We start from the raw sequence: 27,249 nt of genomic DNA, 5'->3' as shown, positions 1-27,249 counted from the left end.
GAGACTTCCCTCACAAAATTTATTTCAACTTTAATAAAAGACAATAAATACAGAGGAGCTGTATTTATTGTCTTTTAAATCTTTTATTGACAATTGTGCCTCTACTAAACCATTGGAAAGCCAAGATGACACATTCCCAACCATTAAAGGTCTAGGGTTCATTTTTCTTCAGTTTCCTGTTTCCGAATGGAAAATAGCAAAATACACATCTAAAAATTTCAAGTTGAAAATATGTCCAACACTAGTCTAGTTAGTTTGGAAGGTAGTACAGCTTGTAAGTGCTGGATTGGAGGTTTGATTCTCTCTTAAGGCAAACTTTATCCTAAATAAAGTTCATCCTTGTTGTCTTCAATAACCTAGATCTAAATAACTACAAAGATAATCACTGATTGACACAGACTTATACTAACTCTCTCCTCTTCATTACAGGACATGGAGGAAGGTCCCCAGCAGTTGATTGATCTGAACTCGAGTGAATATCAAACGGTGACCATTGTACCGTCTGAGGGTAGTACGGGTGAAGTTAGCTATGTACTCATTGTACAACAGAATGAAACAGAGCCTGGTCAGGTAAGAACACTCAACACTTAAGGGATATTTATTTTGCTCACACTATTTGTTATTATTATTATTTATTTTATTAAGTTCCTACTTGGGTTTTTTCTGTCTCATACATTCAAACTTGAGAAGTTTACTTTTTTTAATATTTACTTTCTTCTTCTTCTTTACCTTTTCCCACTCAAGTGGGGTCGGCATTTTTAGACAACAATTTCCAGTTGCCTTGGTTATGAACATTGTCTACTGATAATCCCTTCTCACTCAGATCTTTGTTAACGCAATTCTCCTATTTCTTCTTTGATCTGCCTCTTGCTCTGCGTCCTTCCACTTCTATTCTGCTCACTCTCTTTCCAATATAATCTTCATCCCTTCTCATCACATGACCATACCATTGTAACCTTCGTTCTTGTATCTTCTTGGTTACTTCTGTCACTTTTAACTTGTCTCTTATCACTTCATTCCTTATTCTGTCCATCCTAGTCACTCCAAGACTCCACCTCAACATCTTCATCCCTTCTCATCACATGACCATACCATTGTAACCTTCGTTCTTGTATCTTCTTGGTAACTTCTGTCACTTTTAACTTGTCTCTGATCACTTCATTCCTTATTCTGTCCATCCTAGTCACTCCAAGACTCCACCTCAACATATGCATTTCAGCTACTTCCAACCTCTTCTCGTGTACCTTCTTCATTGCCCATGTCTTCTCACCGTAGATCATGGCAAGTCTGACAACCGTCTTGTGTATTTTCCCTTTCAATCTCACATTCATCCTTCTATTGCACAACACTCCTGTCATCTTCCAATTCATCTACGCCACGTTTATATTTCTTAAATCAATCCATCACAAGCACAATGTGCTTAGAATTAAATGATCTCCTTTGTCTGAGGATAATGCTCACCGTAGATCATGGCAAGTCTGACAACCGTCTTGTGTATTTTCCCTTTCAATCTCACATTCATCCTTCTATTGCACAACACTCCTATCATCTTCCAATTCATCTACGCCACGTTTATATTTCTCAAATCAATCTATCACAAGCACAATTTGCTTAGAACTAAATGATCTTCTTTGTCTGAGGATAATTCATCCTTCTATTGCACAACACTCCTGTCATCTTCCAATTCATCTACGCCACGTTTATATTTCTTAAATCAATCCATCACAAGCACAATTTGCTTAGAACTAAATGATCTTCTTTGTCTGGGGATAATTAGTTATTACATTTTGTTCTTTTTCCATCAGATTTCTGTCGAGCAAGACATCAACCCAGATCCAGAACATGTGGAGATGAAGAAACCTCAACCCCGACCCAAACCAAAACCTTTATCCAAGAAACTTACCAAGTCGGAAGAAGAAGATCTGACGGTGTATGATTTCGAGGAGGTAGATGAAGTGGATCCAATTGGAGAAGAAGCACCATCGGTGAGCACTTAAATATAAGTACCTACATAATAATAAATTACCCTTTGCTCTTTGCACAACATGTAGAGATTAAATTTAGTCTAATTCTCTGAGATTAAAGTTAGTCTATATCTCTAATTGGATTTGTTAATCAATCTGAGCTCCGAAATTAACCACATTTAATCTTAGTCTAATTCTCTGAGATTAAAGTTAGTCTATATCTCTAATTGGATTGGTTAATCAATCTGAGCTCCGAAATTAACCACATTTAATGCCAAGTCGGAAGAAGAAGATCTGACGGTGTATGATTTCGAGGAGGTAGATGAAGTGGATCCAATTGGAGAAGAAGCACCATCGGTGAGTACTTAAATTATAAGTACCTAAGTACATAATAATAAATAACCCTTCGCTCTTTGCACAACATGTAGAGATTAAATTTAGTCTAATTCTCTGAGATTAAAGTTAGTCACCAACCTCAGTGGTGCAGTTGTTAACGCGTTGGACTTTGGATCTGGAGGTTGGTGGTTCGAGTCCAAGTGATGTCATAAAATTTATCTAGGTGAAATAATCGGGGAACGATGTTTGTGACAAGCATTTAAATATGCTTAACACAATTAAAAAATTCCTCCTTTCCTTAAAGTTAGTCTATATCTCTAATTGGATTGGTTAATCAATCTGAGCTCCGAAATTAACCACATTTAATCTTAGTGGCTGCAGTGGATAGTTGAGATAGAAATATAATAATCCCCATTGTGTATGTTATTGGTTTTCAGACAATAGAAGAAGATGTAGACGAAAAACCCAAGCTAAGCAAACTAAACAAGAAGCAAGTGGTAGCCCCAGCCCATATGTGTAACTACTGTAACTATACCAGTCCCAAAAGGTGAGTACTGAATAGCGTCTGCCTTGTAAGCGCTAGGTCGCGGGTTCCATTCCCGCCCGGACTGAATTTTATCCTAAACGGATAAGGTTCGTTCTCGGAAAGGCTGCCTTTCTCCTATCCTGTTTTTCTTCTCTCTTTGCTTTCAGGACGATAAGACCATAGCAGTAAGAGTTCCCTCCCTCAAACTTTTTTTTTTTTTAATACAGCAAAATAATTTTATACTTATCCTCTGCAAAAGAATTTTAGACTTATACTGATTCTCTGCAAAAGGATTTTAGACTTATACTGATTTTCTGCAAAAGGATTTTAGACTTATACTGATTCTCTACAAAAGAATTTTAGACTTATACTTATTTTCTGCAAAATGATTTTAGACTTAAACTTATTCTCTGCAAAAGGATTTTAGACTTATACTGATTTTCTGCAAAAGGATTGTAGACTTACGTATACTGATTCTTTGCAGAAAGATTTTAGGCTTACACTTATTCTCTGCAAAATGATTTTAAGCTTATACTTATGCTCTCTCCCCCGTCAGGTATCTACTAGCGCGTCATCTGAAGTCACACTCAGAGGAGCGTCCACACAAGTGTTCTGTGTGTGAGCGTGGCTTCAAGACTATCGCCTCTCTTCAGAATCACATCAATACTCACACCGGGGTGAAGCCACATAAGTGCAAGTACTGCGAGTCTCGGTTCACCACGTCCGGGGAGCTGGTCAGACATGTACGATACAAACACACGCATGAGAAACCACACAAGTGCAGCATATGTGACTATGCCAGTGTGGAGCTGAGCAAGATGAGAAACCACATGCGGAGTCATACTGGCGAGAGACCTTACCAGGTAAATAGTAGAGAGGATAGATAGTGGCTATGTGTAGCTATAATTGTAGAGATTTTCATGTAAAATCCTTAACATAATGTTTATTATTTTTTGTTATTGAAAAAAAAAAAGGATATCCTTCCACTAGGTATTGAGCAAGGGAACTCGGCAGCGTTCATGGGAACCCTACTTGGTTCTTCCAACTTGAAGTTTTTTTTTGTTAAGGACAGAGGTAGGATCATTATTTAGACAGGCATGTAGATTGTTAGGGTTCCTAATATTTTGGTATTTACAGCAATCTTTCAGAGTGTGCTTAACTGTGAGGTTACATTGGCAAACATTACATTTGATTAAAAGGTGTGTTACTCATGCACTCACCTCAAACAGTTTACTAATCCAAGTTGGATTGTATGTCAATTTCTTTTTTGTTTTCAGCTCCATTGTAAATCTCATGAGGGGGAGAAGTGCTGGAAATGTGAACTGTGTCCGTATGCGTCATCTAGTCAGAGACATCTCGAGTCTCACATGTTAATACATACAGATCAGAAACCTTATCTGTGTGATCATTGCGATCAGGTAAATATACAATAGAGTCTCACATGTTAATACATATAGATCAGAATCCTTATCTGTGTGATCATTGCGATCAGGTAAATATACAATAGAGTCTCACATGTTAATACATATAGATCAGAATCCTTATCTGTGTGATCATTGCGATCAGGTAAATATACAATAGAGTCTCACATGTTAATACATACAGATCAGAAACCTTATCTGTGTGATCATTGCGATCAGGTAAATATACAATAGAGTCTCACATGTTAATACATATAGATCAGAATCCTTATCTGTGTGATCATTGCGATCAGGTAAATATACAATAGAGTCTCACATGTTAATACATATAGATCAGAATCCTTATCTGTGTGATCATTGCGATCAGGTAAATATACAATAGAGTCTCACATGTTAATACATATAGATCAGAATCCTTATCTGTGTGATCATTGCGATCAGGTAAATATACAATAGAGTCTCACATGTTAATACATATAGATCAGAATCCTTATCTGTGTGATCATTGCGATCAGGTAAATATACAATAGAGTCTCACATGTTAATACATACAGATCAGAAACCTTATCTGTGTGATCATTGCGATCAGGTAAATATACAATAGAGTCTCACATGTTAATACATACAGATCAGAAACCTTATCTGTGTGATCATTGCGATCAGGTAAATATACAATAGAGTCTCACATGTTAATAATATAGATCAGAAACCTTATCTGTGTTATCATTGCGATCAGGTAACATATCTTGTATTCCTTACCTTGTTTGATGACCAAGGAAGTTCAAATGCCATATTGCCATGGCGCCATACTATTTTGCCATATTTTAGCGAAATTTGGAAAAATGCCATAAAAAGCCTGATTTTACCATATTTTAAGCATATTTAGGTTATTTTGCCATATTTTAAGCATTTTTAGGGCAAAATATAAAATTTTAAGAACAATGATTTTTTCTTGCAACAAAAAAAAGTACTAAAGAACCGTACACAAATAGTGGTTATGCATTTGGGGAAACATTTAGCATGAAAGGTGAATTCCTACGTAAAAAGTCCTCAAAAATCCAAATCTGAAGTCAAAATAGTGAAAAAATATTTTAAAACGTTGAAAATTCAATTTTTATTTGACGTTCCAAGGAAAAATGTAAAACATTTGCCTCTGATTCTCTAAAAAATCGCTTATTTTGCCATGTTTTGAAAAAATAAATGCCATATTTTCCCAAAATAAGTGCCATATTCTGAACTTCTCTGTTGATGACATACTTAGAACAACTATGTATTAATGAATTTATTTAATTTAAACATCTTTTGTAAATACTTAAATAGCAGGGTTTATACGCGACCTGGAAAAACTGGAAAAGTCATGGTATCTGAAAATCGGCCAAAAAGTCATGGAAAATCGTGAAAATTTAAAGAAAACCTGGAAAAGTCACGGAATTTACCACCCGGTCAAAAATTAAAAATGTTCAAATTAAATATCAAGTTTTTCCAAAAATCGGTCTGCGGCGCATTCCCCCTCATATTCCTTGACGTTCTGCATATTGCATATTTTATTTAAATGAAGGGGTCATCTTACTGATTTTTAAGTACCTCTGTCCCCTAATTTCCTGGAAAACTCACGGAAATTGTCTGGAAAAGTCGTGGAATAGTCATGGAATTTCATTCCGGGAAAAGCGTATAAACCCTGAATAGGACACTGGGGGAAAAAAATAACTTGTTTGTATAACTCCAATACTTCCAATAGAATTAAAATTATCGAAAAGTTTGCTTACCTATCTAACACCAAACTCCCGTTTTTTTTTTGTGACTTTTCGCGTTTTCGCAACATATTTGCGGTTTATGATACTTAATTCTCTTGTGTTCTCATACGTTCCAGACGTTCCGTCAGAAGCAGCTACTCAAGCGCCATGTGAACCTCTATCACAATCCTCACTATGTTCCGCCCTCACCTAAAGAGAAAACACACAAGTGTCCCGAATGTAAGAAAGCATTCCGACACAAGGGTAATCTGCTGAGACATATGACACTGCATGATCCTGATTCTGAACTCATTGAACAACAGGTGAGCATATAACGAGCAACTGGTGAGAATATAACGAGTAACTGGTGAGAATATAACGAGCAACTGGTGAGAATATAACGAGCAACTGGTGAGAATATAACGAGCAACAGGTGAGCATATAATGAGTAACAAGTGAGAATATAACGAGTAACAGGTGAGCATATAACGAGTAACAGGTGAGAATATAACGAGCAACTGGTGAGCATATAATGAGTAACAAGTGAGAATATAACGAGTAACAGGTGAGCATATAACGAGTAACAGGTGAGAATATAACGAGTAACAGGTGAGCATATAACGAGTAACAGGTGAGAATATAACGAGCAACTGGTGAGAATATAACGAGCAACAGGTGAGCATATAATGAGTAACAAGTGAGAATATAACGAGTAACAGGTGAGCATATAACGAGTAACAGGTGAGAATATAACGAGTAACAGGTGAGCATATAACGAGTAACAGGTGAGCATATAACGAGTGACAGGTGAGAATATAACGAGTAACAGGTGAGAATATAACGAGCAACATGTGAGCATATAACGAGTAACAGGTGAGAATATAACGAGTAACAGGTGATAATATAACGAGTAACAGGTGAGAATATAACGAGCAACATGTGAGCATATAACGAGTAACAGGTGAGCATATAACGAGCAACATGTGAGCATATAACGAGTAACATGTGAGCATATAACGAGTGACAGGTGAGAATATAACGAGTAACAGGTGAGAATATAACGAGCAACATGTGAGCATATAACGAGTAACAGGTGAGAATATAACGAGTGACAGGTGAGAATATAACGAGTAACAGGTGAGAATATAACGAGTAACAGGTGAGAATATAACGAGTAACATGTGAGCATATAACGAGTAACAGGTGAGACAATAGAGTCTCACATGTTAATACATATAGATCAGAATCCTTATCTGTGTGATCATTGCGATCAGGTAAATATACAATAGAGTCTCACATGTTAATACATATAGATCAGAAACCTTATCTGTGTGATCATTGCGATCAGGTAAATATACAATAGAGTCTCACATGTGAATACATATAGATCAGAAACCTTATCTGTGTGATCATTGCGATCAGGTAAATATACAATAGAGTCTCACATGTTAATACATACAGATCAGAAACCTTATCTGTTTGATCATTGCGATCAGGTAAATATACAATAGAGTCTCACATGTTAATACATATAGCTATCAGAAACCTTATCTGTGTGATCATTGCGATCAGGTAAATATACAATAGAGTCTCACATGTGATCATGACTGTTGTGCAACGTATTGACCCACAGGCAGAAACAGTAGACGAGGGAGGAGAAGAATACATGCAGATGGAGAGTATGGGGGGTGATAAGAAGCAGCTTGTTCAGGTAAAGTGATGTGTAGCCATTCTATGTTAGGAGAACTAGGTTGAATTTTACATTACAACCAAAATGGTATTTTCATTGAAATTACTGGAATTAGTTTGTTGAATTTACATTTTACAACCAATGTCATATTTGCCTTTTGGGAAACTGAGATGATTTCCCCCTTTAAAGAAAATATTGGCTCACATGTTAATACATACAGATCAGAAACCTTATCTGTGTGATCATTGCGATCAGGTAAATATACAATAGAGTCTCACATGTTAATAATATAGATCAGAAACCTTATCTGTGTTATCATTGCGATCAGGTAACATATCTTGTATTCCTTACCTTGTTTGATGACCAAGGAAGTTCAAATGCCATATTGCCATGGCGCCATACTATTTTGCCATATTTTAGCGAAATTTGGAAAAATGCCATAAAAAGTCTGATTTTGCCATATTTTAAGCATTTTTAGGGCAAAATATAAAATTTTAAGAACAATGATTTTTTCTTGCAACAATTGCCATGGCGCCATACTATTTTGCCATATTTTAGCGAAATTTGGAAAAATGCCATAAAAAGTCTGATTTTGCCATATTTTAAGCATATTTAAGTTATTTTGCCATATTTTAAGCATTTTTAGGGCAAAATATAAAATTTTAAGAACAATGATTTTTTCTTGCAACAAAAAAAAGTACTAAAGAACCGTACACAAATAGTGGTTATGCATTTGGGGAAACATTTAGCATGAAAGATGAATTCCTACGTGTGAGAATATAACGAGTAACAGGTGAGAATATAACGAGTGACAAGTGAGAATATAACGAGTAACAGGTGAGAATATAACGAGTGACAAGTGAGAATATAACGAGTAACAGGTGAGCATACAGCAAGTAACTGGTGAAAATTTTGTATATAAAGTTAGTCTATATCTCTAATTGGATTGGTTAATCAATCTGAGCTCCGAAATTAACCACATTTAATCTTAGTGGCTGCAGTGGATACTTGAGATAGAAATAATCCCCATTGTGTATGTTATTGGTTTTCAGACAATAGAAGAAGATGCAGACGAAAAACCCAAGCTAAGCAAACTAAACAAGAAGCAAGTGGTAGCCCCAGCCCATATGTGTAACTACTGTAACTATACCAGTCCCAAAAGGTGAGTACTGAATAGTGTCTGCCTTGTAAGCGCTAGGTCGCGGGTTCGATTCCCGCCCGGACTGAATTTTATCCTAAACGGATAAGGTTCGTTCTCGGAAAGGCTGGCTTTCTCCTATCCTCTCTTCTCTCTTTGCTTTCAGGACGATAAGACCATAGCAGTAAGAGTTCCCTCCCTCAAACTTTTTTTTAAAAAAATACAGCAAAATAATTTTATTAGGTCGCGGGTTCGATTCCCGCCCGGACTGAATTTTATCCTAAACGGATAAGGTTCGTTCTCGGAAAGGCTGGCTTTCTCCTATCCTGTCTTTCTTCTCTCTTTGCTTTCAGGACGATAAGACCATAGCAGTAAGAGTTCCCTCCCTCAAACTTTTTTTTTTAAATACAGCAAAATAATTTTATACTTAAACTGATTCTCTGCAAAAGGATTTTAGACTTATACTGATTCTCTGCAAAAGGATTTTAGACTTAAACTGATTTTCTACAAAAGGATTTTAGACTTATACTGATTTTCTGCAAAAGGATTGTAGACTTATACTGATTCTTTGCAGAAAGATTTTAGGCTTACTCAGACTTATGTGGCGTATGGTACAGGTGGGCCAATAAATGGTACGTTTTTTAGGTGGGCGAATAAATGGTACACTTACCCTATCTCAGGCAGAAGAATAGGGTCTCATTCAAGGTTTTGAAAATGAGTTCAAATACACACTGTATATCAGTCAAAAGTTAAGGGGTAATACTCTTTATGAACCCCCTGTATGTACAGTATGTCCCAGAAGTCCTATGTTACCCCTTTGTCTTTTGAACGGCTGGGGATTTTCAGGTTCTGATAGTTCCTAAGATAGGACAGGGCTGTGCCAATCGTTGGGTGGTGCCGGAACCCAGATTACATATGAATGGCTAAGAGGCAGAGCAGACCAAGTCCAAAAAAAAGCGTTTTGAGATAAATGGAGTCAAAGTTAGTTTGGGACTAGTCAAAGTTTAAATAGAGATAGCCATTTTGTTTTTGCTCTCATTTCAATACAACACTAAAGTGAAGTTCGCGACCAATATAAAAAGTAGATCTTTTTGTGCTCCAACAATACTTATAGATTATAAATAACTCGGAAAGTCAATTTTTGGACTTAGTCCGCTCTGCCTTTTACCCATTCTTATATCCCAGGAAGACCATACCTCCTTAGATGTATATTGTATATCGAAGGTATTAAGACAGGTGAGAATATAACGAGTGACAAGTGAGCATATAACGAGTAACATGTGAGCATATAACGAGTGACAGGTGAGAATATAACGAGTAACGAGTAACAGGTGAGAATATAACGAGTAACAGGTGAGAATATAACGAGTAACAGGTGAGAATATAACGAGTAACAGGTGAGAATATAACGAGTAACAGTTGAGAATATAACGAGTGACAAGTGAGCATATAACGAGTAACATGTGAGCATATAACGAGTGACAGGTGAGAATATAACGAGTAACGAGTAACAGGTGAGAATATAACGAGTAACAGGTGAGAATATAACGAGTGACAAGTGAGAATATAACGAGTGACAAGTGAGAATATAACGAGTAACAGGTGAGCATACAGCAAGTAACTGGTGAAAATATTGTATATCGAAGGTATTAACATTAACCATCATATGTGACTATGCCAGTGTGGAGCTGAGCAAGATGAGAAACCACATGCGGAGTCATACTGGCGAGAGACCTTACCAGGTAAATAGTGGAGGGGATAGATAGTGATAGTGGCTTTGTGTAGCTATAATTGTAGAGATTTTCATGTAAAATTCTTAAAATAATGTTTATTATTTTTTGTTATTGAAAAAAAAAACATTATTTCCATGTTCCCTCACTAGGTGGCGCTGAAGCTAGGTCGTCAGAAGAAGGTACACATCATAGACGGACACAAAGTGGAGGTGATACCTGATGATGAAGAAGAGGAGGAGGGGGAGGAGACAGAGGAGGAGGAAGAGGGGGGAGGAGAGGATGATGGACATCAGTATGTGGTACTCGAAGTCATACAGGTAAGACAACAACAACACTATTTGAAAAACATTTGGGTCACCCTGTTAAAAAAAAAAGTTGAATAGAAGAGGGAACTGTTATAACGGAGATTTTATCGTCTCGAAATCAAAGACAGACTAAGGACAGAATAGAAGAAAGGATAAAATTAGCCCGTGGCGGGAATCAAACCCGCGACCTAGCGGTTACAACGCAGACGTGCCACACTCCAAGCTACGAGTAACTATGCTAATGGTTGAATTTACAAGTGTAAAAAGAAATTTATATCTACTGATCTAGTTGATCTCAGTATGTACAATAAAACTGTGAAGCCCCCAAAATGATAACGTACGAGTACACAAAATTATTAAAATTGTAATATTTCTCCCCCAACAGGTTCAATCCGAGGATGGTACGCAGCAGAATGTGGCCGTAGTACCTGCTTCCTCTCTCATGGGAATGGGAGCTACAATCAATGAACATGGGGAGACAGGTTGGTGTACTTAGGCATTTGATTTATATACTCAGCCTGGGCAAGGTTCATGTGAGGACAGGGTTTATACGCGACCTGGAAAACCTGGAATCTAAAAATCGGCCAAAAAGTCATGGAAAATGGTGGAAGTTTAAATAGAATGTGGCCGTAGTACCTGCTTCCTCTCTCATGGGAATGGGAGCTACAATCAATGAACATGGGGAGACAGGTTAGTGTGATTTATATACTCAGTCTGGGTGAGGTTCATGTGAGGACAGGGTTTATACCTACGCGACCTGGAAAACGTGGAATCTAAAAATCGGCCAAAGGAAGAGGGGGGAGGAGAGGATGATGGACATCAGTATGTGGTACTCGAAGTCATACAGGTAAGACAACAACAACACTATTTGAAAAAACATTTGGGTCACCCTGTTAAAAAAAAAAAAGTTTGATAGAAGAGGGAACTGTTATAACGGAGATATTATCGTCTCGAAATCAAAGACAGACTAAGGACAGAATAGAAGAAAGGAGAAAATCAGTCCCTGGCGGGAATCAAACCCGCGACCTAGCGGTTACAACGCAGACGTGCCACCCTCCAAGCTACGAGTAACTAATGGTTGAATTTACAAGTGTAAAAAGAAATTTATATCTACTGATCTAGTTGATCTCAGTATGTACAATAAAACTGTGAAGCCCCCAAAATGTTAACGTACGAGTACACAAAATTATTAAAATTGTAATATTTCTCCCCTAACAGGTTCAATCCGAGGATGGTACTCAGCAGAATGTGGCCGTAGTACCTGCTTCCTCTCTCATGGGAATGGGAGCTACAATCAATGAACATGGCGAGACAGGTTAGTGTACTTAGGCATTTGATTTATATACTCAGCCTGGGCAAGGTTCATGTGAGGACAGGGTTCATACGCGACCTGGAAAACCTGGAATCTAAAAATCGGCCAAAAAGTAATGGAAAATGGTGGAAATTTAAATAAACCCTTAAAAAGTCATGGAATTTGCCACCCGGTCAAAATTAAAAATGTTCAAATTAAATATCGAGTTTTTTCGGAAAAACGGCCTGCGGCGCATTCCCCCTCCTATCCCTTGACGTTCTGCATATTGCATATTTTATTTAAATGAAGGAGTAATCTAACTGATTTTTAAGCACCTCCGCCTCCTAGTTTTCTGGAATAGTCATGGAATTCCGTTCCGGGAAACGCGTATAAACCCTGGAGGGGGCGGGGTAACCTGTCGCTAAATGGAAGGTGAAACCCCTGCCACTAAAAACCTTAGCAGTCATAGGGTGACGTTAAACAGAGTTGGACTTGTAATCTGGGGTGCTTTGGTTCGATTCCAACTAGCGACATAAAAAAGTTTAGTATCGTCATTTCGAGGTGGACATTATTAAAATCATTTGTACTCTTTAAACAAACTTGTTCACACGAAGTATAACTTTGAATCATGAGTAAATTTTGTATCTACCCACACAGAAAATAAAATTGAGACTATGCGTCGCTGAGAAATATCACACATTTAGTCAGTACCTATGATATGTTCATACATAATTATCTTGTCTGGTTATTTGAATTGGAACTCCTGAATATTAAAAGTTGATATTGATATCATAGTCATATGAAGTACCTATCTATCGCTATTAGCAATTGATATCGGTAATAAAATTGCTATTCAATAGCATATTTGTCTGATAACATCGAAAAATTCATTGATGATATTCTTTCGTCAATAGAAAGTTGAAAAAAATTAATAATAATTTTCAGATATTTCATATTCATTCAGTCAAACCTGACCAGTTAAGAACTCAAGTTACCAACTAGTTTTCCTAGGTTATAGAGGTTTTTTTCTTCTTTTCAGTTGAAAAAAAAATAATAATAAATGAAAAAAATTGCAAGAAATGAAGAGAATTTATATGTAAACATTTTCTAAAATATCTAGGTTTCTCATCTCATCTATCCAAGTTTGACTATATCAATTTACGAGAATACTTATTGACTTTGCACTCGTGTATAAAAGCAAATAATATGAAGTACCTAGGTGTAACCCGTCTAATCTATTTGGTGTTCAAATACAAGAGAACCTATGGGGGAAGGCATTCGATTTAATATTTACATAATATTTCATACCGTATATAAAACAGGTTGGTACATACCTACCAGATAAATAATATGTACAATACATAAGTGATACAAGTCTAACTAGGTAAAAAAAGGAAAGTAAAAACTAAATAATTTAGACCCGACTAGAACAATATCCGAAAATTTTTATCCGTAAGAAATTAAACACAGGAGGGGAGAATTTTGTTAGACAAATAAACAGGACGGAAGACCTTTTGTTTTTGTAGTCACCTTTGGAGACATAACTTAGAAGTCACCGATCCAAATCTTGCTAGTTACTATTGTTTTGTTATCTAATTCTTGCTATGTACATGAATTTACTTACTACAACGTCTATAAGGCCATTAATAGCCTGAAAATCAAGTCCTATAATATTTTTTAACTGCGCGAGGAGTAAAAAGTGGGTAGTGCAGTCGTTTGTGGAATGACCAGGTCCACAAAGTTAGTTTAAACACCATTTAGGTTAAACTTTTGTATTCACCAATCTGATTGGCTGATTTTTTTGAAATCAGCCAATCAGATTGCTTCATACAAAAATTAAACCGAGTTCTGACTCACTTTATGGACCCGGCCATAGGCCACTGAAACGAAGCGCGATCATTAGACAGCTATATGGAAGAAACACACACTTGGATTTATCACTACCGAAGGGAAGCTTACTATTGGTCCGATTACATGAGTACCTATCCTGCAAATGTTATATACACTGAGAGGGGAAGATTTACACTTTTAGTTTGGTCATTTTAATAAAGTTAAGGACAGAGGTAGGATCATTATTTAAACAGGCATGTAGATTGTTAGGGTTCCTAATATTTTGGTATTTACAGCAATCTTTCAGAATGTGCTTCACTGTGAGGTTACATTGGCAAACATTACATTTGATTAAAAGGTGTGTTACTTTTTTTTTCATGCACTCACCTCAAACAGTTTTCTCATCCAAGTTTACAGGATAAGGAACGAAAATATAAGATCAATGGTCGGGACAGAAAAACTACAACATAGAATAGAAAGATCTAGACTGAAATGGTATGGCCATGTAAAGAAAATGGATGAGCAGAGAATTGCCAAGAAAATGTTTGAACTAAAAGTGGATGGTGTGAGACCAAAAGGTAGAAGACGAGAAAAAATACCTGGACAGAAATGGTTTAGAGGCCTTGTGAATCGACCCGTTGAATAAATGGAACGATACAGAATATGTATGTATTCTGGTGGGTATTTGGGGGATGAAATCAGCGCTGGGTGTTATACCAGAAAGAACTTTGCAAAGTTGAAATATTTTTCCATTAGATGTGCGACATGATATAGGCATTATAGGCTGTTTTGATATGCACTCTGAAGACGAGAAAAAATACCTGGACAGAGTGTGGTTTAGAGGCCTTGTGAATCGACCCGTTGAATAAATGGAACGATACAGGATATGTAGGTATTCTGGTGGGTATTTGGGGGATGAAATCAGCGCTGGGTGTTATACCAGAAAGAACTTTGCAAAATTAAAATATTTTTCCATTAGATGTGCGACATGATATAGGCATTATAGGCTGTTTTGATATGCACTCAACTGAGTCTTGATTAATGGTTTTCTCTCGTGTGTTGTAGGTATGGACAACTGTTTCGGTTTCGATGAAGAGGATGAAGAAGAAGACGAGGAAAACATCAAACCAATCATTGGTACATAATAGACACTACCCCCGTGCCACCTTTGAGAGAGGGAACTGTAACTGCTAAGGTCTGATCGTCCCGAAAGCGAAGAGAGATGGAAAACAGGATAGGAAAAAGGTAAGGTAGCCGTTCCGAGAACGAAACCTTATCTGTTTCGAGTAATATTCGCGCCGAACGGGAATCGAAGCGAACGCGCTACCCACCAAGCCAACTAGGCTGGCAACGATTGAAATTTGTATTATTTTGTACATTGATTGATTGAAATTTGATTCCTGGATTGTAATCACTGTAATCAGTATGAACTATACCAAGTATTATCATACCTAGCTTCAAATGTAATCACCTGTTGCCATGTGTTGTACACACCTGTATATTATTTTATCCATAACCAAGTATTATCATACCTAGCTTCAAATGTAATCACCTGTTGCCATGTGTTGTACACACCTGTATATTATTTTATCCATAGTATTACATGTATTATCATTACTACTTTCTATGTATTTTGTCCTATGAAATTAACTCTCTATGTATTGTTGTATTGTACATAACTTCCTACTTTCCATTTTATTGAGAGTTATTTACAAAGGGAAACTATTTATCTTCCTACTTGCTACGTTTAGAAATACCAATCATCTTCCACTAATACCACCCGTGTACAAAAAATTTAATCAAAATCATCTCTCCCAGTCTCCCTATAGTGATTGAATTGAGTGTCTTCATTTTAGCCTACCTAGTACCTACCTCAAATTTGACTTCTTTTGTAAGCCTAATCTTCACTATAGTCTTCTTTTACTTCGCCTTCTCCGGCGGGTCGGCGTTTTTCGTCAGCCTCTCTATCAGCCCTGGGGTGATTGCCCCACCCGTGTACAAAAAATTTAATCAAAATCATCTCTCCCAGTCTCCCTATAGTGATTGAATTGAGTGTCTTCATTTTAGCCTACCTACCTCAAATTTGACTTCTTTGGTAAGCCTGTACAGTTATTTTTTCGGAGTTTTGACCTCAGATTTGGATTTTTCACTACTTTTTAAGTAGGAACGACCACTTATTAATAATACCTATTTTCCCAATTGCAACTGCTCCATTGACATTTAGTTTTGGCTTCAAAATTTTACGAGTGGATGCCTTTGCTATTTCTTTAGCAAAGTACATTTCAGGCTGGTATTCTCCCTGTTTTAAGTCAGACTAAGCTGGTCTACTCCCTGTTTAAAGTCCCCCAGCCAGACCTACGGGTAATATAATAATATTGGTACGGTTACCTCGGCTGGGGTTGAACCCACGCCCTCCTGATTACCAGGCGAGTGTCTTGGCCGCTAAACCACCAAGCCACTGAAGTGCTGGTCACGAATTGACAGTTATCTGTACGAAAATATTTCCAATTTATAATCCCGCAAATGTAATAAAAAGTCGTGTGATGTTCACACTAGGTTTTTTTTTTTAATCAGCGTTCGTTCATGAGATTTTATTTGCTATGTAATTGTAATTTTATTTAAAATTATACCTATCGTGTGAAAATTGAACAATATTGCAAATGACGAATGTTGTTTTTATTTTATTTCTAGTACCTACTGAATCTCTACTGTTTAAAGAGGTTTGATAGAGGGAATTCTAATTTCTAAGGTCTTATTGTCCCGAAAGCGAGGAGAGAAGGGAGATAGGATAACAGAAAGCCAGCTGCTCCGAGAATCTAACCAACGACCTAGCTCTTATAGGTCAGACGCGTTACCGTCCAAGTTAACTAGGCTGGTATCTACTTTTTCATTCACAAGTATTTTTGCAGTGTTAAATACGCTAGAACAGTTGAGCAACGTTCATCATGATATCCTAAACGACTAGAAATGGAAGAAGAAAAAGAAAAAAGACTAAATCCGTTTTTATAAAACTACATAAAACGTTTCAATAAAGGTATATTTATTTATTCTTTTTAATTTACAGTTTTTCTCTTTTTTGAATTTCTAAATTCGTTTAAAAAAATAGCAAGAATACAAAATTACAATGTCCCTATGTTATCCTCTATGGATGGAAAAATAAATTAACTGAATGAGAAAAATATCACTTAGCGTTTGCTAATAACATGCAGCGTAAATATAAATATAATTACCTTATCTATACAATAATAATTGTAATTACAAGTAGGTACCCGGTACCCTACAAGTTACACAATAATTTTGTCATTAGAGACACCCTACATTTAAACAATTGTAAAAAAAAGTAGATAGGTAGGTAGATACCTACCTATATGTATAATTTGCAAAATTACAATGTCCCTATGTTATCCTCTATGGATGGAAAAATAAATTAACTGAATGAGAAAAATATCACTTAGCGTTTGCTAATGCTAATAACATGCAGCGTAAATATAAATATAATTACCTTATCTATACAATAATAATTTGTAATTACAAGTAGGTACCCGGTACCCTACAAGTTACACAATAATTTTGTCATTAGAGACACCCTACAATTAAACAATTGTAAAAAAAAGTAGACAGGTAGGTAGATACCTACCTATATGTATAATATCTAGAAGATTTTAGAAGAACCAATCAATAAACCCAATCTTTTTCAGTCCAAATATTAAATAGGTATGCTAAAATGGTACCTAAGATGGCGCGCCACCAGAATCGGTTCCGTATCCGAAAGAAAAATACAACTATTACCAAGGCCTGTTGCCTACCTCCTTCCTACATACAGTACATACACACATAATTATTTGAATGAATCGCAATCTACGTTCAATAAAAGCATAGTTTTAGACTATAAAGTTAGGCACAATTAATTCTATTGGTTTAGAATAATATGTATATTATCTATTAGAATGTGGGATATGGTTTTTTATGTTTGGCCTTCAAGTTCAAATCAGAGGTTGCCAAACTGTGCCCTCGCGCCACCAGAATCGGTTCCGTATCCGAAAGAAAAATACAACTATTACCAAGGCCTGTTGCCTACCTCCTTCCTACATACAGTACATTTGAATGAATTTATTTGAATGAATCGCAATCTACGTTCAATAAAAGCATAGTTTTAGACTAAGTATAAAGTTAGGCACAATTTTATTGGTTTAGAATAATATATTATCTATTAGAATGTGGGATATGGTTTTTTTATGTTTGGCCTTCAAGTTCAAATCAGAGGTTGCCAAACTGTGCCCCGCAAGAGTTGGCATCACTGGAACATTGGAAATTTTCAGTAGGTAAATGTATATAGAAGTATAACTTTGAATCATGAGTAAATTTTGTATCTACCCACACAGAAAATAAAATTGAGACTATGCGTCGCTGAGAAATATCACACAACATTTAGTCAGTACCTATGATTTGTTCATACATAATTATCTTGTCTGGTTATTTGAATTGGAACTCCTGAATATTAAAAGTTGATATTGATATCATAGTCATATGAAGTACCTATCTATCGCTATTAGCAATTGATATCGGTAATAAAATTGCTATTCAATAGCATATTTGTCTGATAACATCGAAAAATTCATTGATGATATTCTTTCGTCAATAGAAAGTTGAAAAAAATTAATAATAATTTTCAGATATTTCATATTCATTCAGTCAAACCTGACCAGTTAAGAACTCAAGTTACCAACTAGTTTTCCTAGGTTATAGAGGTTTTTTTCTTCTTTTCAGTTGAAAAAAAAATAATAATAAATGAAAAAAATTGCAAGAAATGAAGAGAATTTATATGTAAACATTTTCTAAAATATCTAGGTTTCTCATCTATCCAGGTTTGACTATATCAATTTACGAGAATACTTATTGACTTTGCACTCGTGTATGAAAGCAAATAATATGAAGTACCTAGGTGTAACCCGTCTAATCTATTTGGTGTTCAAATACAAGAGAACCTATGGGGGAAGGCATTCGATTTAATATTTACATAATATTTCATACCGTATATAAAACAGGTAGGTACATACCTACCAGATAAATAATATGTACAATACATAAGTGATACAAGTCTAACTAAAAGGAAAGTAAAAACTAAATAATTTAGACCCGACTAGAACAATTTCCCAAAAATTTTATCCGTAAGAAATTAAACATAGGGAGGGGAGAATTTTGTCAGACAAATAAACAGGACGGAAGACCTTATGTTTTTGTAGTCACCTTTGGAGACATAACTTAGAAGTCACCAATCCAAATCTTGCTTGTTGCTATTGTTATCTAATTCTTGCTATGTACATGAATTTACTTACTACAACGTCTATAAGGCCATTAATAGCCTGAAAATCAAATCCTATAATATTTTTTAACTGCGCGAGGAGTAATAAAACCATGTAAAAAGTGGGTAGTGCAGTCGTTTGTGGAATGGCCAGGTCCACAAAGTTAGTATAAACACCATTTAGGTTAAACTTATGTATCCACCAATCTGATTGGCTGAATTTTTTGAAATCAACCAATCAGATTGCTTCATACAAAAATTAAACCGAGTTCTGACTCACTTTATGGACCCGGCCATAGGCCACTGAAACGAAGCGCGATGATTAGACAGCTATATGGAAGAAACACACACTTGGATTTATCACTACCGAAGGGAAGCTTACTATTGGTCCGATTACACGAGTACCTTTCCTGTTGGTTCAGAGACCTATTAAAATTTCGGTTACCCACACTGGACATATCCTATTCCTCCTTCTTGAACCGTCTCGTCTGTAACCGACCATACCATTATATCACTTGGTCTTTCATGAAATAACACACTCGCAACATGTTATGAAATGACACACTCGCAACATGTTATGAAATAACACACTCGCAACATGGTATGAAATAACACACTCGCAACATGTTATGATACAACACACTCGTAACATGTTATGAAATAACACACTCGCAACATGTTATGAAATAACACACTCGCAACATGTTATGATATAACACACTCGCAACATGTTATGAAATAACACACTCGCAACATGTTATGAAATGACACTCGCAACATGTTATGAAATAACACACTCGCAACATGTTATGAAATAACACACTCGCAACATGTTACACAGAATGATAAAACGTTGAGAAGACAATCGTCATCCTCTCCTGGCTTCTTTCCATCCATTGAATCCAACGGTTGTGTCTCGGAACTGAAAACAAGAGAAAATCAACAACGAACGTAAATAAAATGAAAATACGTAAAATAAAATGACAAACCATTCGAGAATTGGTGCGAAACAGACAAACTAAACGCAAATTAAAGCTTGGAATTCGCTTAATAAAAAGGGGGAAAAGGTTCAGAGACCTATTAAAATTTCGGTTACCCACACTGGACATATCCTATTCCTCCTTCTTGAACCGTCTCGTCTGTAACCGACCATATCACTTGGTCTTTCATGAAATAACACACTCGCAACATGTTATGAAATAACACACTCGTTAAAATAAATATTTCATTTAACCCCGATTAAGTTGTGCATCTCAGAGTGGGTCACACAATCAAACTGGTTTTACTGAAGAAGGCGAGATATAAAGGCGCCTTAAACTCGGTTCAAACATAAACTTGAACCAGGCTACTGAGTTCCACCAGTTAACAGATTAAGATTAAGATTACTGACCTAACAACACATCTTACAGATCAGCGTGTAAAGTGATTTGGGATATTTTAATAGTGGGTTTAGAATGTTTAGAAGAGATAAATACGAGAGAATCTGGACGCTACAAGATGATCAACCATTCTTCTCTTTGCATGTATCTCACAGCATTACCATCTACAGTCTGTTGCTTTTAGGCTGAGAACTTTTGACGATATGAGTCGTCAACAGACGAAAACGCCAAAAGATTTTTTTTCTTTTTTTTTTCAAAGGATAACGGCACTGTTATAGAGGTTTATAGTGAGCGAGGTTTTACCCTCCAGTCGGTGACAAGCTACCGGCCTTCTCACATTGACTTCACCCAGCCTGAATGTGGCCGGGAAAAAACCAACAGCAAGCGATTGCACAGATGGCCTCCCAACCAAATATTTTCCATGCGCAACGTTTTGATAAAACTGAGCATTTGATTTTGATTGTTTTGATTGAGCCTCTCCTGATGGGATAATGTTCGTTCTCGGAACGGCTGGCTTTCTGCTATCCTGTCTTCCTTCTCTCTTCGATTTCGGGACGATAAGACCAGAGCAGTTACAGTTCCCTCTGTCAAACCCCTTAAAAAAAATGTACATGTACGAAGAAGTAACTACTTGAATAAGTGCATGATAAAAAAAATGGAATGAAAATATCTAAATTTGAAAATAGGTAAGCTACCTAACGATTTTTAGGGAGAGAATGCTAAAATCTGGTTAACTCACCGAAGAGGAAAAACTGATTTTTTTCGATGTCATTTTTTTTTATGATCAATTTATGTTAGTCTGAAGATAATATTGTACTGTGCATTAAAGCATTTTGTAGTTTAAGGTCCACTAAAATTTTAGTTAGGTAGGTACACGTATCGCTGAATTTATTCAATTAGTTTTTCCACTTTCTTTAATTAAAAATTGTATGATCCGTCCATACTGCACTTGGCTTTTTAAAGTTTTTTTGATCTTTGATCTCCACTTAACTCAAACACTGCTTACACTGGCAAGGTAAATAGAAGTACTGACAAAGCAAGGCTCACAATTGACTTGGCCATTGTAAGTCTTGAGTCGATTTTTTCAATTGAACGAATTAAATTTAATTGGAGCACATTGGATTGGATGTTTGGGTTCAATTAAAATGACATGCATTCTCAAACAAATAAGGCTACCTACTCAATAGGTGGTATTGTCCAAGAGTATAATGGCTTCAAATCTCCGTTCCCACTATCCGTTCAAAGCATGCTCCACTCAATGTACCTTTTGTTCAACGAACCGTCAAATATTTTACATTTCAACTAAAGGAAAAGATACTTACACCACCCAGCAGAACAGCGAGAGCTTTATGATCACAGACACCAGGGGGCGTGTTGATCTCCGCCGTTGTCACCGTTATATTATCATTGGGGCCGTTCTTATTGAATTTCAAATCCTCATCATCGTCGTCGTCATCATCATCATCTTCATCTGCCAACTCTTCCAGTATTGATTTCTTCTCTGCCGTGGGCTGTTCAGTCTTGGGGAGATGAGATTCCGAACTCACAGCGGCGGGAGGAGCCGATTCACTTCGCGTCTCCTCGTTATTACTTCGGGGATCATCGACGACTTTCGGTGAAGGCTCGGTTGTTTTCGTTGGCTCTTCGGAAACCTTCGTAGAAGATTCGTATGTTTTTGTGGGCTCCTCGGTTGTTCTCGAGGGCTCGTACGTTTTTGTGGGCTCTTCGTACGTTTTGCTTGGAGGCTCATACGTTTTAGTTGGCTCTTCGTACGATTTGCTCGAAGGCTCGTATGTTTTAGTTGGTTCTTCGTACGTTTTGCTGGGAGGCTCGTACGTTTTAGACGAGTCTTCGTAAGACTTACTGGAAAGCTCGTAAGCTTTACTGGAAGGTTCGTACGATCTCGAGTAACTTCGCGTACGTTTTAGTTGGCTCTTCGTACGTTTTGCTCGAAGGCTCGTATGTTTTAGTTGGTTCTTCGTACGTTTTGCTTGGAGGCTCGTATGTTTTCGACGAGTCTTCGTAAGACTTACTGGAAAGCTCGTAAGCTTTACTGGAAGGTTCGTACGATCTCGAGTAACTCCTCGTGTCTTCGGTCTTGTCATTGTTGTAGCTGCTGTATTTGTTCATGTAGTCATTGTCATCGTTCTTGTAGGAGTAGTTGTTGTAGCTGTCCGCATAGTTGTTGTTGCTGCCTCCGTAGCTGTTACTGCCTCCGCAGCTGTTGTTACTACCCCATCCACCTCCATCACCATAGCCATCGTCCCCCATATCTAGTGAGATGTGTTGAGTTCAGACGAGTGTTACTGGTACATTAAGGAGCGCGGTAGCGCTCCGCCCCGCCAAGTCAAGAAAGTTTGACCGCGTGTTGTAGCTGCTGTATTTGTTCATGTAGTCATTGTCATCGTTCTTGTAGGAGTAGTTGTTGTAGCTGTCCGCATAGTTGTTGTTGCTACCTCCGTAGCCATTGTTGTAGCTGCTGTATTTGTTCATGTAGTCATTGTCATCGTTCTTGTAGGAGTAGTTGTTGTAGCTGTCCGCATAGTTGTTGTTACTGCCTCCGTAGCTGTTGTTACTACCCCATCCACCTCCATCACCATAGCCATCGTCCCCCATATCTAGTGAGATGTGTTGAGTTCAGACGAGTGTTACTGGTACATTCTGTAAACAGATTGGAGGAGATGATATTTAGAGAGGAGAATCGTTAATGACCTGGCTGTTGAAATATGAAATGTTGAAGGTACTGCCTTGTAACTTGGAATAGTAAAAGTAGACATAGGCAGTTCATGTAAATGTAGTACTTGTTAGTACATGCCTAGTGTAGATACTATTCTACCATTGTCTTCTACATACAAACATAGGGGGAGCAGCGAACTATTTTCGGATTTCTGGCTGTTGAAATATGAAATGTTGAAGGTACTGCCTTGTAACTTGGAATAGTAAAAGTAGACATAGGCAGTTCATGTAAATGTAGTATATACTTGTTAGTACATGCCTAGTGTACTATTCTACCATTGTCTTCTACATACAAACATACGGGGAGCAGCGAACCATTTTCGGATTTGTAACACTAATGGTAATGGCCGGTTCTACAGTCTTATCTTGAAATAGACAGACATGAATTTTGCATAAATGGAGAAATGGAAATGATTTTTCAAATCAATTGAAGATGAAATCAAAGGTTCACTAATTTCGGTTCAAGGAAGCCAGTGATCAGTGATCGTGTTTTCATTTCAAAAAAACTTCAAAAATTACATTTGAAAGGAATTTTGACTAACAATTCCCCAAGTCCCCAGGTTTAATGAGCCCAAGTCATGGGAAATTTCTGAGTAGCTACATACCTACTTGAAACTATTGTTTTGACCACCCTGTATGTTTAGCGACAACTTGTACCTATACAATAGAATATCATGTATAGTATGTATACAGGACTTGGGTTTTATTATGTTTGCCATATTATTCAAACCAGCTAGGTATACAAACATATAGGTATTATGTTTAACGCGTGTTGAGTACAAGAACATAAATTTAATATCATTATCTCAGATATATGACCCTGACACGAAATCTGGTTCTAGGAAACTGATCAGCCTGATCGACCTGATCACAAATCTAAGGCCGGCTATTCATGCTCAGGCCGCCTGAGCGTGAACGGCAGGCATAACACCCGTCTCTCACGTTCGGGCCATCTGAGAGACCTAAGACCTATTGACCGCGGGAACGTGTGTGACGGAAAAAGCACTCGACTTCATTACTTTTCAGACTGTCTGAGGGACCGATATATTATGATGTCATTGTGTAGGCCGTAGGTAATTGGGAGGTGACGTCCAAATCGAAAAAGAAATAGGTACCTACAACTATCTATGTACCTACCTACCATACTTTCTTGTCTAACTAGTCGTTTGATGTGCTGCAATAATTTATGACACTGCCTGGTGGAAAAAAAAGGTAGGCCTGCCGCAAATTGGAAGAGTAGACGCGTGACTAGTCGTCCGAAGTCGCCTGAAAGTTCAAACCTATGAAAATGATAGAAACCTCTCACACTCTGGCTGCAATAATTTATGACACTGCCTGGTGGAAAAAAAAGGTAGGCCTGCCGCAAATTGGAAGAGTAGACGCGTGACTAGAAGTCGCCTGAAAGTTCAAACCTATGAAAATGATAGAGACCTCCCACACTCTGGGAGACCTAAGTAAGTCGCGTAACTCCAGTGAGAGATCTGTGAGGCCAGCCAGGCATCAGGTCTACCTGATAGTGTGTGTGCTCTAGAATATCATGTATAGTATGTATACAGGACTTGGGTTTTATTATGTTTGCCATATTATTCAAACCAGCTAGGTATATTATGTTTAACGCGTGTTGAGTACAAGAACATAAATTAATATCATTATCTCAGATATGATGTCATTGTGTAGGCCGTAGGTAATTGGGAGGTGACGTCCAAATCGAAAAAGAAATAGGTACCTACAACTATCTATGTACCTACCTACCATATTTTCTTGTCTAACTATTCGTTTGATGTGCTGCAATAATTTATGACACTGCCTGGTGGAAAAAAAAGGTAGGCCTGCCGCAAATTGGAAGAGTAGACGCGTGACTAGTCGTCCGAAGTCGCCTGAAAGTTCAAACCTATGAAAATGATAGAAACCTCTCACACTCTGGGAGACCTAAGTAAGTCGCGTAACTCCAGTGAGAGATCTGTGAGGCCAGCCAGGCATCAGGTCTACCTGATAGTGTGTGTGCTCATCAGGTATCAGGTAGATCTGACAGGCGGACCTGATCAGGATCAGGTGTACCTGATAGTGAGCGGCTGGCCTGAGATGACTCTATCATTTTCATAGGTTTGGATTTTCAGGCAGCATCGCGCGACTCCGCGCTACGAAAAGTGGCGCGACTACGCTTCTTATGTCTGTCTCGCTGGAGGACGTAAAACTGAGACAAAACCAGCCCTGTCAAGCCACAGACAATAACACTGGCTCTTTTGAGGGTACCTGAATGGGACTATGGTCAAGTCCGTCTCAGGAAGTAGGGTACAACGACATAATTATGTACCTGAATATCCCTCATCAGACCCCTACGATTTAGGGGCCCTGAACTAGCTCTCTGGCCTCGATGACACCTCTTGGTATCCTCTTAATGGGATAGTAGATGAACTCACAGATTTTCTCTGGAATAAACCTGAGTGTGCAGACTCTTTAGAGGTGCTACAGGTGAATTTTAGAGAAACTGGGGAGGTTGAAATATACCAGTGAGGGTACTTCTAGGTTACATCAAGGCCTTGGGATAACAGACCTATCAAACCCCTCATCCCTCATTAGACCCCTTCAGTTCGGGGGCCCCAAGTAGCTCTCTGGCCTAGGCACCTCTTGGTATCCTCTTAATGGGATAGTAGATGAACTCACAGATTTTCTCTGGAATAAACCTGAGTGTGCAGACTCTTTAGAGGTGCTACAGGTGAATTTTAGAGAAACTGGGGAGGTTGAAATATACCAATGAGGGTACTTCTAGGTTCCATCAAGGCCAGGGTATAGCAGCTTGGGCAGGGGAAAAAATACTGGTCACAATAGATCTACAGAGGTCGCAGTGTTAATTGCATACTCTCTTGGGAGAGGAGCAACCAGTCCCATAATAAATAAAATAAAATTCTTTCACCTTGGATAAGGTTATTTCTGATGTCATGAGGAGAACGGTTGAAGCGTGCCGGAAAGCGCGCGAACGTCAAGAGCTATAGGACGAAGCTCTGCGCGTGCCGGGACATGCGAAACATGCCTTTCTTTCACCTTTCACCAGGCTTTTTGGTTTTCTGGACAAAATTTGCACCACCACATTCGTGTTCCTGGTAAAAAGATCTTTAATTTGATATATAGGTCGACCAGGTTTGGATAAGTCCTTCTATGGGAACGCCAGCTTGGGACTAGAGATTCGCTACTAATGACTGGGAAGTTCTAGAACTTTTCACCAATGACACTCCTGGCGTATAAAATTGAATCAGACTATCTCCACTAATAACATTACTTGAATATCAATAACATACAGACAGTATGTGGTGCTGTAGGTGTAGATATCTCCACCAATAAGTACCTAGGTACCAACGAAATTTGTACGTATAATTGACTGGATTCCATTTGGTGCTTTTAAGAAGAAGAAGAAGAAGAAAGAAGAACAAGAAGAAGAAGAAAGAAGAAAGAAGAAAGAAGAAGAAGAAGAAGAAAGAAGAAGAAGAAGAAGAAGGAGATAGAAGAAAGTAGTAGTGTAGTAGTAGTAGTAGTAGAGTAGTAGTAGTAGTAGTAGTAGTAGTAGTAGTTAGTAGTAGTAGTAGTAGTAGTAGTAGTAGTAGTAGTTAGTAGTAGTAGTAGTAGTAGTAGTAGTAGTAGTAGTAGTAGTAGAAGAAGAAGAAGAAGAGAAAAGAAAAGAAGAAGAAGAAGAAGAAGAAGAAAAGAAAGAAGAAGCAGAACCAGAAGAAGAGAGAAGAAAAGAAAAAGGTCCATCCATGATCCATCAATCTAAAAAAAGTTCATTTCATTACAAAAACAATAACCACCTCTACAGATATCGTGATATGACTTTATGTCTAAATTCATTACATCAACCACCCTCCAACAG

At 37.5% G+C, this 27,249-nt stretch overlaps 2 protein-coding genes and 2 long non-coding RNA genes across 5 annotated transcripts in view; 2 read left to right on the top strand and 2 right to left on the bottom strand.

Annotated features, from left to right (window-relative positions):
• Positions 1 to 408: 408 nt before the first annotated feature.
• On the top strand, positions 409 to 11,342 carry LOC103519052 (transcriptional repressor CTCFL-like). Its single transcript, XM_026830669.1, has 9 exons — positions 409 to 570; positions 1,806 to 1,906; positions 2,243 to 2,321; positions 2,738 to 2,847; positions 3,383 to 3,689; positions 4,104 to 4,244; positions 6,118 to 6,303; positions 10,691 to 10,858; positions 11,232 to 11,342. Exons 1-9 carry the CDS (start codon positions 433 to 435, stop codon positions 11,340 to 11,342), a joined length of 1,341 nt encoding a protein of 446 aa, XP_026686470.1. The 5' UTR covers positions 409 to 432.
• A 290-nt stretch (positions 11,343 to 11,632) lies between these two features.
• On the top strand, positions 11,633 to 12,158 carry LOC113471485. Its single transcript, XR_003394166.1, has 2 exons — positions 11,633 to 11,693; positions 12,065 to 12,158. It is a non-coding gene; the product is annotated as an uncharacterized LOC113471485 (long non-coding RNA).
• Positions 12,159 to 18,798: 6,640 nt separating this feature from the next.
• On the bottom strand, positions 18,799 to 20,475 carry LOC113471486. Its single transcript, XR_003394167.1, has 2 exons — positions 20,347 to 20,475; positions 18,799 to 19,695 (listed from the first exon to the last, which is right to left on the bottom strand). It is a non-coding gene; the product is annotated as an uncharacterized LOC113471486 (long non-coding RNA).
• Positions 20,476 to 21,453: 978 nt separating this feature from the next.
• The window catches only part of LOC103519051 (DNA-directed RNA polymerase II subunit RPB1-like), a 22,271-nt gene continuing 16,475 nt past the window's right edge, over positions 21,454 to 27,249 (bottom strand). The window contains exons 2-3 of one of the 2 annotated variants that reach the window (XM_026830671.1): positions 22,565 to 23,016; positions 21,454 to 22,353 (exon numbers count right to left, since the gene is read on the bottom strand). In XM_026830671.1, coding sequence (XP_026686472.1) covers positions 21,947 to 22,353; positions 22,565 to 22,919 — 762 coding nt within the window. In that variant the 5' untranslated portion in view covers positions 22,920 to 23,016 and the 3' untranslated portion in view covers positions 21,454 to 21,946. Of the gene's footprint in view, positions 22,364 to 22,564; positions 23,017 to 27,249 lie in introns of both variants that reach the window. The other variant, XM_026830670.1, reaches the window with a different exon arrangement.

This window comes from Diaphorina citri, unplaced genomic scaffold (genome assembly GCF_000475195.1).
Source record: "Diaphorina citri unplaced genomic scaffold, Diaci psyllid genome assembly version 1.1 scaffold2507, whole genome shotgun sequence".
Lineage (NCBI taxonomy): Eukaryota > Metazoa > Arthropoda > Insecta > Hemiptera > Psyllidae > Diaphorina > Diaphorina citri.
Note: the sequence above shows the minus strand (reverse complement) of the source record. Positions and strands in the feature narration are given on the sequence as shown.

Excerpts from the sequence above, each read along its gene's own strand:
- LOC103519052 (XM_026830669.1), top strand. The coding sequence starts at position 433 with ATGGAGGAAGGTCCCCAGCAGTTGATTGATCTGAACTCGAGTGAATAT. Across the intron at positions 2,322-2,737 it reads TTGGAGAAGAAGCACCATCG|ACAATAGAAGAAGATGTAGA; the intron begins GTGAGTACTTAA and ends ATTGGTTTTCAG. Across the intron at positions 10,859-11,231 it reads TGGTACTCGAAGTCATACAG|GTTCAATCCGAGGATGGTAC; the intron begins GTAAGACAACAA and ends CTCCCCCAACAG.